Consider the following 12,958-nt stretch of genomic DNA (forward strand, 5'->3'; position numbering starts at 1 on the left):
TATTTTCAAAACAGACTTCACATACAATAAATAAATTAAATTGCAATATCCAAACACTGCTATATAAACAATTTCAAGTTCACCTTCATAATGATATGACATTTTGTTTCATTTTGGTGTCTTTCACTGAGAGTAGCACGGTCAAACTGAGTCACCAACTACACAAACAAATATAAACCTATGATGTCATATGTCACAATCCAATGATGTACACTGAAACCTTTTCCTTTTTCACATTATACAGTACAAGTTTTAGTCATCCATAATATGCTCAACAGTGGTTTTTTAAAGAATGTCAACATGTAATGAATTACTGGCAGTTCAACAAAAGGAAACGTTTTATGGTTCACTTAAAATTAATTTATATTTACCATGAAGACCTGAATACAGCGGCAGCTAATGACGGCGACGGCTGGTGGATGACTGAGGCTGCTGCGTGCGTGTGTGTGTGTGTGTGTGTGTGTGTGTGTGTGTGTGTGTGTGTGTGTGTGTGTGAGAGCAGCTCAGGCGTGAGACACAGGCAGGGAGGTCATGGCGTGGGCCGGCAGCAGCGGTTGAAACATGGATGGAGGGGAGTGTACTGCGGGCAAGCACAGAGAGAGCTGGAGTCATTACACTTTCCATAAATATATATATATATATATATATATATATATATTTTTTATTTTTTATTTGGACATTAGTAAAAGCTTTAGTATTGTCTTGAAGCTACTTTTGTCTTATCAAATATATTATTTGATAGAGGTTATTATAGATTAATCACAGCAATATAAAAATCCTGATTATTTGAAAGTAATGTTATTTAAAAGCATCTATATTTTCACCAAAAATAAATAGTTGTAATGACCACTTTGTTAAAGCTTCTATTTTTCCTCTTAAAACCCCTGGTTACTTGTTAAAGGATTTTCCTTAAAAATACAGAAAGTGCCAAATTATAATTATCATTATTATTATATTAGCAGCAAAACTGATTTGCTGGGGAAAAAAATACAACAAGAGCCGGGTACATTTGATGAGCAGTGATGCGCACTGTGACCTTACGGATGGACATATTTTCCTATGTTCATCCTTTAACCCAGGGGTCGGCAACCTTACATGCACGCCTGCCACCGCTGGCACGCAGTAGCTTAGCTGCACACTAGCAATAATTGTGCATATGAGTTTTTGGGAAATGTTAAATTGCATTCATCTGCATGCCAAGTTACTTCTTTACCAGCCACTGGCAGTTGCACGGCCTGTTATGTTTCAGTAATTTCTTTGTTTTTTTTCCACCACCTTCATTCCACCAGGACCCGCCCTATGCTCTCTTGTTGGCAACTACCTGTCGCCTAAAATTTCTCAAGTTTTTTCCTGATGAACAAGATTGGTGGAAGGTTCATAGGGATGATGAGTTCAACCCTATGAATGTAAAGTTCTCTCACATATAATTACAATGACCTGATTATGCACGTTGCCTATATGGATGGAATGAAATTACAGATCAATTAAGGATTTAAATTTTGATGCTTTGTCATAATTAGACTTAATGTTAACCCTACTGTTGATATGGCTCACTCATATCAAAAAGGTTGCTGACCCCTGTTATAACATGATATTTTCGAAATATATTTCACGCTCTCAAACTTTTGAATCAACTTTTTAAATGTTACTTAAATAACCTCAAATCATCAGCAAATGAACTACGCTTATTGGTTTCTTTGACTATATGCCACTCACTTCAGAGCCAAAGGTTCAATCACTAACTCACATAAACAAGGAGATAATGGGAAATACTTTCATTTAAATAAGCCATAACAATATAATAATTTCAAATGTTAAAATAGGAATTGGACATATAGTTCTTATAGTAGGCGCAGTAAACAGTCTTTAGATCATCAAAAGGCTGGTGGTGCTCACTGTCTATGAAGGAGTGTAGTGCAGAGAGCATTGATCCCTCCGAGCCTCCGTACGCCGTGTACTGCAGCTCTTCGGGGGTCAGGGTGGGCTGGGAGAGCCGGCTGGACTGCAGTGAGCTCATGGGGGTGGTGGAGGTGTGGTTGGGGCTCACGTGCTTCTTGTGGCGTGCTCTGCAGTTTTGGAACCAGACCTGAACGGGACGATGAGGGATGAATTTATAAAATAACAAGCCATGAAAGAAGCATCCATTGTCACAAAACCCAAAGATGATTATTGTGGGTAATTATGGTCGCCGGTATAACTTTTATCTCTCTGCCAAGAAATCTCATGCCGTGACAGTCGAGGAGTCACTCCTGCGCCGGGTGAGTTAAACCATCGTCACTATCAAAACATTGTTAGCGTTGGAAACCACAGTTCTGTAAACCCCAAAAATTACTTTGCAAATAGTTTGCAATTAGTTACAATGAAACACTCCCATTTAGTGGTTTAGTTATGACCTACTCATTGAACACATCTTTTTTTCAAAAAAGTTTTTCTATAATAAAATATGTTCTGGTTCTCATATACATGATTATACATACGCTGAACTACTGTACTTGATTTCCAGGTATTACTGCATTTGAGTATTGCAATTAAATGCTGCTTTGTACTACTACCCCACTACATTTCAGAGGATAATTCAGTACTTTGTACTGTACTACTTGTGTCACTATACTTTGTCAAATTATATTTTATATTTTAAAAACATGATCATATTATTGAATACAATGCACTGTTGTGAATCAAACTGTCAAACATAATTTAAAATATGTAAAACTAGCTTCACCTCAAGCAGCTAGTAAAATGCACAATAATGCATCAATAATCATAAACCAATAATACAACATATAATGGATGATTTGCAAAGCTGACTATTCATATGCAAAATATTTAAATAAGTTGAAGAAAGCATAGGCGATGAGGGAAAAAGACTTTAGGATAAACTGAAGCCGTGTAGCGCTTTTTTCTTTATTCTTCTATTCAGTATCATTTTACACAAACCGGTATTATTTGAAAGCATAAAAAAGGTATATTTAATGCTATAATTTATGTTTTTCTTTTGGTTTTGTGCATGTTCACCCAGCAGTTAGTGGTTACATGTTAAGTGTTGCTTCTCTCTAAGTAGAAGCATCATACTGTATTCCTCCATCCATTCCCTTCACTGACCTGTATGACTCTTCTGCTGAGGCCCGTCTGCTCCGCCAGCTTCTGCAGTGTTTGGGCGTCTGGATTGTTGTCCTGAGCAAACTGGCCCTGCATCACCTGCATGTGCAGAGGTAAAAGAAATGTGTTTAAATATCACACAGGTTTACTTTGTTGTCATGTGAGGAAATGCATGTTCAACTGCTGTGTGGAGATCGGACCAGCATTTTGTTTATCTGTATCAGAAGCACTGCTGTTAACAAATCATGTTTTTGAAATATATATTTAAAAAGGCAAATGTGAATAAAAACAAAAAATATTTTCACACTAAATTATATAATTATAGGTAAATAATATAATTCAGGGAATTATATTATTATTATTATAGTTCAGGGAACTATAATTCCCTGAACAATGGAATTATATGATTATTATATATATTATTTAACAATGAAACATAATTATAATTATTGAGTGGGGAACAACTGTGAAAAAAAAGTGCTATGATTTAAAAATCAGCATCCTTGATTGTACCATTCTACCTGCACCACATCTGTTTAATTAAAATAAATGCCGTACAACATTTATCATGTTTATTAAAATGTACACCTTATTTTAGTTTTTACTCTGTATGTTAAATCTTAACTACACACATTTGTAATTATGATAAAAATAAAAGAACAGGATGGGGGTAATGTTTTTAGGCTCAGTTCTTTAGGCCATAAATGAAAGAATAATTATATTATGTATAATTTATCTGTCAGTTTAATGTGAGGATGGAGGTTCACCTGCAGCTGGTCAGCAGTGAAGCTGGTCCGTGCTCTCTTGGAGGGTTTAGGCTGGTTAATCTCCTGTTCAGTGGGTACAGCCCCCTCCATGTTTACATTGTTTCCTGCAAAAAAAAAAGCAGATATTCATATTTAGATTAAAACATCTTGAAATATTCAGCAGATCATTAAGACATTTGTATTATTGTTGAAATACAGTATTTTAAACCTGTTAAATAAAAATAAACCAAGCCATTAAAAATGGCTGGGGACAAATTCAATTTAATTTCAAACAATTCTCAGGACATGATAAAGGGCCTACATGTTGATAAAACTGCTGTATGTTCAGATTAGGCCTTTAAATAAATGTAATTTTGACCTGAGGGATTTTTACAAATCCGAATTTTGTGATAAACATATTATTATCACATTTTTTAGAGAAATATTGTGTCTTTTTTTTTTTTTTTTTTTTTATGTCAAAATGTAACAGATCTGCTGAAAAGCCCTGTAGGTCACTTAAGTTACTCCTCCGGCCTCCAGTGCTAAACGGCTTAAAGTAAAAAAATAAAATAAAAAAAAATTAAAAAAAAAATCCACAGCAAGGACCGAGTGCTCCAGCAGACACCTCTGTCCGAGCCGGCTCACCTTTCTCCACGGCCCGCTTGAGGTTGTCCAGCATGCAGTCGTAGTGGACCCTGCAGAGCACCTTCTCCTCCACCAGAGCGAACTCCTCCCCGGTGGACAGCTGCCTCTTGCAGGAGAAGCAGGCGAAGCAGGCCAGGTGGTACACGTTGCCCTTCGCCCGGCGGACCCAGTCGGTGGAGTGGATGTTCCGACCGCAGCAAGCGCACCAGGTGCCGTATCTTCTGCAGGTGAAGGGGATGCAGATTAGACACCCGCGTGTAGGAGCTGCCCGACGGCGTTCACAGTCTAATGATGAAGAGTTGGCTCTTTTTTTGGCATCTTTAATTATTATTTTTTTTTGTATCCAGCAGAATGAACTAGAATGTAACCTGCATGGACCACTGATGTAACACTCCGACACACAGCTGCCCCTGTTACATTTTGAGATAAAGTAGTCCCTGTTAGTTTCAAGAAGCACTACCCTGAGCCTTCCTCGTAGCACTTATTGCATTCCTATTAGTTGTTGCACTTACTGTATTCGTATCAGTCCGCTGCACTTATTGAATTCGTATTCGTTTACTGCACTTATCCTATTCGTAGTAGTTTGTAGCACTTATTGTATTCGTATTAGTCTGTTGCAATTATTGTTTGCGTAGTAATTTGCCTCTGCACTATACTTTTGCTCTGGTTTATGCTTTAAGATGCTTGTTTAAGAAAGGAGATGCACTTATGACTTCTGGTGACTAGTAGTTCTCTTGAATACCTATGTTGAATACACTTCCTGTAAGTCGCTTTGGATAAAAGCGTCTGCTAAATGACTGTAATGTAATGTTAAATTAAATGAGTCAAAGAGTTTTTAACCTGGCTCAGCAAGTTTTTAGTCTGGAATTCAAATGAAAAGGTCATGGCCCTGTGTCTTTTTATTATTATTATTATTATAATAATTAATATTCCTCAACACGCATCAGAATACATAGTTTATTTGGTTTTAATCATTTGGTTCAGGTAGCCTCGGCTCTGATAACAATCGGTGCACATACCTAAAGTAATCCAGTTTACAGAAAACCTCCTTCTCTTTGATGTAGCAGCTCGTGTGGCTGCCAAGTGAGGTTTGGCACACGCTGCACGAGAGGCAGCGCACATGCCAGCACAGGTCGTTAACCTACAGCAGAGAGAGGAGTCAATCAAGACAAAGCATGAATACTAGTTACACACAGAGATACAAACGCAACACAAAAATAAAAAAAAAAAAAAAAAAAAATCATAATCCAAAAAAAAAAAAAAAAAAATGTTTGAAAAAGTGTTTACCTTTAATAAATATTTATCCACAATTTCCTCGTCGCAGCTCGCACACACCGTCCTGCCTAACAGAGGCGCAGATGCCATCGGCTGCAGCGACGACGCGTCCTCATCCAGAACCTCCACCGGAGCGCCCTGCGGGGATCAGACCTGCGGTTACAGGAGCCGCCTCACAGGAGCGCCTTTTACCCGCATTTACGGTACATGTACGGTAACCTACAGCCAGCATAACGTGTTTAAACTCTGCCCGCCAACTTCATCACAAACTGTAAAAAAAAAAAAAATATTCTAGTTTTTTTGGATCAACTAAATTTGCTTTTATCTTATCTTAAAATGTGACAAAATAAAGAAAATATCAGCAGCAATTATCACCATAACACAATGACAATTCTAAAAACAAAAATCTAATTTTTTTTTTTTTTTCTCACTCATTGCCTAACAAACAAAAATAAAGTTAGCTGATCTAAAGTGCAGATTTGTAGTTGGTTTAAATGGAGCAGAAATATTCCTCATATTTGCCCATATTTGTTGTCCACAATCAAGAATATTAAAAACTTTTATCCGTCCAAATAAGTTCACTCTGGATCTGTTTTCCATGAGGTGTTCTCATCCCTCACAGGTCCTCCCTACCATGATGTCCCTCCTGTCCTCAGTGCATTGTCCGAGCAGCTCTTCGTCTCTCATGACGGGGAGAGGATGCAGCAGGTCCGTCGGCCGCTCGCAGCTGCCTTAAATGCCCCCCCGCACCTTCCCATAAATATCATGCCTTTCACTTTTCACCATGACAACGATGATTACCCACAAATGACATTTAAAAAAAAAAAAAAAAAAAAGTGAAGGATAGCCATTACGCACACAAACAGACAAACACTGGAGCTAATGCGCATCCTCTGTGCATTATGTTCTCCAGATCTGCATTTGTGAGCCAGAAAAAACTGACTGTGTTTAAACACACCAGACACACCAATTTCACGTGTCAATCAGAAACAAAAACAGCTCGAGGTCTCTCGGAGTGTGTGTGTGTGTGTGTGTGTGTGTGTGTGTGTGTGTGTGTGTGTGTGTGTGTGTGTGTGTGGGGGGTGGGATTGATTTTTTTAATAACAGCAATTAAAAAAAGGGGGCTAAGTTCGCCACACACGTCTACCCGGGGCCACCGAAAGGTGAAGAGGTCTCATTAACTACTTGAGTTGTTTAATTGCAGAATTCAGGGAGGGGTAATTTTCTTTGACATTTTCTTCAAAATTGTGGAACTAGTGAGAGCTGTCAGCCTGCAGGAGGGCCCGGCTGTAACGACAGGCAGAAGCCCACTTTGATTTAATTGGCAAAGCAATTTCGATTAGAATGTATTTAATCTCCGACTCGACCCGACTCACACCTACCGACCGGCCTGCTGATGAGGATCAACCGGCCGGCCTCTCCTTTGCATTACTCACCTCATGGCTGGACAGCAGAGATCCGTTTGCAGACTCGTTAACGACGCAGCACTCGACTTTGACTTCACTTTTCCAGCGCATGTCTTTGTCCAGGACTGTCAGGCTTCCCCCAGTTCCAAAGTATAAAGTGCTGTTATTCTTTCTTTCTCCTCCAGGATTCCTCTGTGAGCTGTTTCTCAGAGGGCGGATCATAATTCCCTATTTTCCTGCCCTTTGTGGCCGCGCCTCCCCCTTTGGGAAATAAACTTATTGTGTGTTTTATTCTTATGGATCTGTATGGATCCATTTTTTTTGCCTTTAGGTTAAATTCCTGAAATGACACAGAGGCAGCATAAATAATTTAATAATAACAACAAGTGGTGAAAGTATTTACCAAAGCCCTGTACATAATTGTAATTGTATAGTATTGTCGCCTACTGTACTTGAGTATTTTATTGGCTTTAAGTATACATGTACTACTCTATACATTTCTTAGGGCAAAGTTGTCATTTTAACTATTTATTCATCTGACAGCTTTAATCACTTAGCTTATGTTTTTCTATTTTTTACTTTCAAAACATGATTATCTAATAGAATATGGTGCATTCTTATGCATTTAACTACACAATATGATGTAAAATACTCAAAATGAGCTCCACCACTACAAGTTACACCATGCTCACTACACTAACCATAATCATCCAGGATAATACTTTTATTTTTTAATGGATTTGGCTGATAATACTTCTGTGCTTTTACTTAAGTAAAAAATGTACTGCAGGACTTTTACTTTACGTAAGGAAATAGGCCTATTATGGGAATTCTTCTTCTACTACTTGTAATTAGCAAAGACTGTATATAATAAGCACATGAACATTACACTGTTTCTTTGAGCAACATGTGATCTGTTTATTGAAGGCTTACAGCACTCACTGTAAATCTGCCAGTTCTCAGCAGAACTTAAAGTACCTCTAGGCTACTAAAAATGTATGTTTTTCATTTACAGTTTCAGACCATGCATGGCCAGATCAACCTGTTATGGCAGTATAGTTCCAATCTAAGCGCTCTTAGACCTATAAGAGCGAAGAAATGTGTATTTGCAAACTTCTATATGAGTAACTTAAGGATGCCTGAAGAGAAAAAAATATTCCATTATTCACAAGAAGAAAAATCAAACATTATAATAAAATCTGAAAATAAATCTGCATGATTTATGTTGCAAAATTATGTTTTATTTCAGCTTTGTTTTTCAAATGCCCAAGCCCAGTTTAATAATATATTCAACATAATGGATCAAAGTCTGCCGAAAAGAAAAAAATCAGGGAAACTTTGATTTTACAGTTATTATAAGTCCACTAATACAGCGGTGGTCTGCAAGAACCCAAACAACGAGGAAGTAAAGTCAATGTCAGCTAAATACAAGGTTTAAGTGTACTTCAGTAAATGTACTCAAGTACTTTCCATCGCTGCTGTTTAGCCCTCAAAGTGATTTTGCATCATCCCGAAACAGAAAATCAGGCCGCCCACCTGCTTTAAATCTGTATGCAAATCTTGTTAACTGGTAATCTGCATCCAAGCGGTGACAGGGGAACGTTTTAGGTCTACGTTCTCTTTAAAGGGGGGGGTCAAGCAGATACTTTAGAGGGATTAGGAGTACAGGAGTCTTGTAAATATAAAACCCTTTGGGTTACTTGAAAGAAAACACACAGTTGCTTACTCTTTGTTATCTTTTTCACAAACTCATTCAACCCAGGCGCTCACGCAATCCCACCCATCATCACCAAACACACACCCACACACACACACACACACACACACACACACCCTACCATCCCAACCGCCACACACACACACACACACACACACACACACAAACAGTAAAAAGGCTATTTTCTATCCTCTGACGGGATAACAGTCCGACCTGCACCGGCATGAGTCTGCGGCCGTTATCGCTCCATCTCAGAGGGATAAAGAAGTTAGCGTGCCTCCATCGAGATGTGTCCTGTTCCACCTGGTGGAGATGAATGCTCTTTATCAGACAACATATCTCAAACATTGCAGAGCAGACATTTCACCAAAAGCCTCCTGTGAGACATCCACTCCTCCCTCTATCCTTATAACAGCAGAGCTCCTTGAACACTTTAAGATATAAAAAAGTCCTTTCTTTATTGGAGAGGTCAAAGGTGAGAGGAGAGGCGTAATGCCAGCTAGACCTCCTGAGAAGTATAACGATATCAAAACAAATAATACCTACCTCATCATGAGAAGACTAATCCTCTCTCAGACATTAAAGTCTTTACCGCTCCAATGCTCCATCTGTAGAATGTCTGATATGACCACATATGTTGTGGAAGATGAACATCTGAGTATGTAACGGTTGCATGGCTCAATACCTAAATGTTTTTCCGCGATATGGACCGGACAAAAACAATGTCTCATCTATCAACAATTCTTACAACCTTGTTCTGCTGCGATATATATACAGTAAGATCTACAAGTACTCCATCAATAAGTATGAGACGTAGAAAGTAGGTCAGTGATTGCGATGGCATGCAAGACGATGGTAAAATGGGCTTTAGGAATATGCAGACACAGCTTTGGAGAATTATGATTTTATTTATTTTTCTAATATTTCCATTATTAGAAATCTCCCTAGAAAGATAGAGAATTTAAAATTGCTATGTTTTTAAAAACAACATTTTGAAGCACTTTTCTTTGCCCTGATGTTATTTTTTGAGTCCTGGAAATCACTTAACACATCCAAAACATACTTAATATTACTTACTTACATGGCTCTCCCTTATTTCATGAGAATTTCAAATAAACAACATTTTTATTTGAAATCAGATACCTCCTTTACAGAAAAAGACAGGTCAGACCTCTCTCGGGTCTAATTGACCCCAAACTTTTATTTGTCTCTGAAGGTTTCTTTTGCAAACCCGTATATAATATAAAACATGTAATAGTTCCTTATTTGGTGTAATATGGAAATTTCTGTATTTTGTCCTCTTCATCAGTCCTGTTTGTGGCAAAAGGAAGAGAAATCAAGAAGATATTTTTCTTAATCAAGGGTTTTAAAAAGGTCAAAAAAATAAACTACATATTTAAAATAAAAATGATTGTTCTTGTGAGCAGTAGAGCCTCTGAGACCCCAAACAAAGAGGAAGTAAAGCCAGTATCAACAAAACACAAGGGTCAACAAAGTACCATAAATGCTTAAACAAAGAAGATGATAACGGCAATTATCAAATTAAGAAGTAGAGCAAAGTACAGTACGCTCTCACAAATATCTAATGGTGAAATCCATCTTTTTCACCAAACAAGGGATAACTTTTAAGGTTTTATTGTCAATCTAACTGGATGCAAAATTGTCACTGTTGTGCATGTTTCTATATCTCAAGTGAGAAATTGTTTGTAAAAGTTACATTTAAAAAGATGCACCGCTCGCTCAAATACATAAAGAACAAGGAATGTGACAGAGAAGCGTTGAGCGTTTGGCCTCGGTGAGCCTCTGACAAAATCTCCTAATTCGCTACTTCCACATGGACCTTTGCTTTCTCCGGTGGCTGCACCTACTCATTTATTTCATTGAAATCAGTCCGAATTGGGGTGGTTTACAATTGACACAACGAGTTTGGCATGACCTTTTCTCCTTGCTGTAAATGGGTACTCATCGAATCTGAAGGGGGGTGGGTGGGGGTGCTGGAGGAGGGATGGGGGGGGGGGGGGTGGGTTGAGCATGCGTTGGCTGGGGGCCGATGGGGGATTGGGTGGAAATCACAGCAGTAGAAAATGGCAGTGCAGTGAAAGAGGGGCCTGATTGCGTTGGGACAGCGTGCGAGAGGGAGCAGCATGCTCAGCCCAATCAGGGCGACAAGGAAAAAGTGCTCTTATCAACGAGTAATGGCCCACTTGACAATCACACAGGCACAAAACTGCTCTATTTAACGCTGATTGCAAAAACTGCAGCCCCCCCCCCCCCCCCAACTCAGAGCCGCATGACTCCCCAACATCTCCCTGTCACCTCCCAGCTTACAGCCGAGACCCCTTTCCTGAATGGAATTTATAATCACCCCTCTTCCATTTCTACGCTAATTGTTATTTTAAGACTTAGTATTAGTATTAGGCAATTTAATGCCGGGGGGGAAAAATGTCTGCCTTGATTACTGTGTTTATTGCGGCGTATCCATCTCAGTTCCACCTGCTATACAGGTAGTGAATGTTGATCTACCTGGCTGTTCTTCCTCGTTCGTGTCCACTGCGTAGTGTGAGGGAGACCTGCTGTAGTAGTGATTCATCTCTGAAGAGCATGTTCTACGCTGCTCTGATGATTGATGAAATACTCTGACATGCAACAGATATTTTAGCTCGACTTTGATAAGGTCTTATATCACTTTGGTCTAAAAACACATTTTATAGGGTCTTATTACATTTCACAACACACACATTTATCATTCACACAGTACCTCATGTGTATCTTGATTTGGCAGTACACACTGTTACATCAACCTGCTGTCATCTACTCTTTTTTTATACCACTGACAACAGCAGTAGTTGTAGTAGTAGTCAGATGGATATATATAAGGACATTGCAATAAATGATTATAATTGTGTGTATTTCGTATCTTATTTGAATATTAACACTTTCTCTCATAGTTCTTTAGCTCAAGCCGTAAGATTTTTTATAAATAAAGATTCAAACTGTGCTTTTCTCCACACAAATGCTGTGAAATGTCTTATTACTAAAACCTTTGTGGCTACACAAACAACATGCACATTGATTCACCCTCCTCTATGTAAACAGATGCTCATTTTATCACTAATTTAACAGTAAATGAACATTTATTTTCATGTAAACATCCCTCCTCTGCCCTCTCATCTGACTCTCTGCTTCTTTTTTCTTTTTGGTTGTGCAGCCTGGTCGTCTCAGACATCCACAGGTGTGTGTCGGCGTTAAAGAGCGATAAAGCGATTGTGGTGAGTGGAAATGAGCAGCAACTAATTGTATTAAATTAGCTCTTACTTTACTGTATCTGTTCCTCTTGCTTTTATGTGTTAGTATTTTCAAAATATGCTGAAAAAATAAAATTATAGAAGATGGTTGTAACCTTGAAGGAGGGTAACATTAATAAATGTTCTTTATTATGATGATTGATGATGATTATTAGCACAACAGTGACCCGTATTTCTGTTTACATGCTGTACTCCGATCTTCAGTTTCCACACCGTATTGCTTGATGTATCCCAATCAGAATTAATAAAAGTTCCCAAAAGTTACGGGTAAAGTTTAACTAAATCACAAGGCTTTTATCTTTAAGGAACTACCAAATAAACATATCAACCATCTATGTGCTCTGTGTGTCTCCTCACGTTGACACATATGGGTCAATGTGGTCATGGCCATGACTTAATAACGGCTGTAACACCTCTGGATTTCAGAACTTATATTTAACCTGTACATTAATGCACATGCAATAAAAATAAGTAATTCAAAGCATTATTGTGTGGTACACACAGCCATTTAGCACCAAATAAATACTTTGCATAAGTAAATGCATAAATGATCAAACAACATGTAGCAGACAGCCTCTTATCCTGGAATGAATCTGCTTTTGGCACATTTGCTTTTAGCACTATGGATTTGATCAGAAAAAAAAGCTAAGTGCTGGTTATATTATTTGTGTTATTGTGATCCAACTTGTGCATGATTTAGGGTTACATTTTGAATCTGCCCAAAATGTCAAAATATTAAATGTTTGCATACTGACACTTTTGAAC

General features: G+C 38.3%; 1 protein-coding gene across 1 annotated transcript; it reads right to left on the reverse strand.

Moving 5' to 3' along the window:
* Positions 1 to 503: 503 nt before the first annotated feature.
* On the reverse strand, positions 504 to 7,282 carry LOC129094925 (LIM/homeobox protein Lhx8). Its single transcript, XM_054603231.1, has 8 exons — positions 7,202 to 7,282; positions 5,778 to 5,903; positions 5,510 to 5,631; positions 4,491 to 4,711; positions 3,867 to 3,970; positions 3,103 to 3,198; positions 1,897 to 2,086; positions 504 to 580 (listed from the first exon to the last, which is right to left on the reverse strand). Exons 1-8 carry the CDS (start codon positions 7,280 to 7,282, stop codon positions 504 to 506), a joined length of 1,017 nt encoding a protein of 338 aa, XP_054459206.1.
* Between the last annotated feature and the right edge of the window lie 5,676 nt (positions 7,283 to 12,958).

The sequence above is a fragment of the Anoplopoma fimbria genome, chromosome 8 (assembly GCF_027596085.1).
Source record: "Anoplopoma fimbria isolate UVic2021 breed Golden Eagle Sablefish chromosome 8, Afim_UVic_2022, whole genome shotgun sequence".
Taxonomy (NCBI): domain Eukaryota; kingdom Metazoa; phylum Chordata; class Actinopteri; order Perciformes; family Anoplopomatidae; genus Anoplopoma; species Anoplopoma fimbria.

Excerpts from the sequence above, each read along its gene's own strand:
- LOC129094925 (XM_054603231.1), bottom strand. The coding sequence starts at position 7,282 with ATGCGCTGGAAAAGTGAAGTCAAAGTCGAGTGCTGCGTCGTTAACGAG. Across the intron at positions 5,632-5,777 it reads TGGATAAATATTTATTAAAG|GTTAACGACCTGTGCTGGCA; the intron begins GTAAACACTTTT and ends TCTCTGCTGTAG. Across the intron at positions 3,971-4,490 it reads CAAGCGGGCCGTGGAGAAAG|GAAACAATGTAAACATGGAG; the intron begins GTGAGCCGGCTC and ends TTTTTTTTGCAG.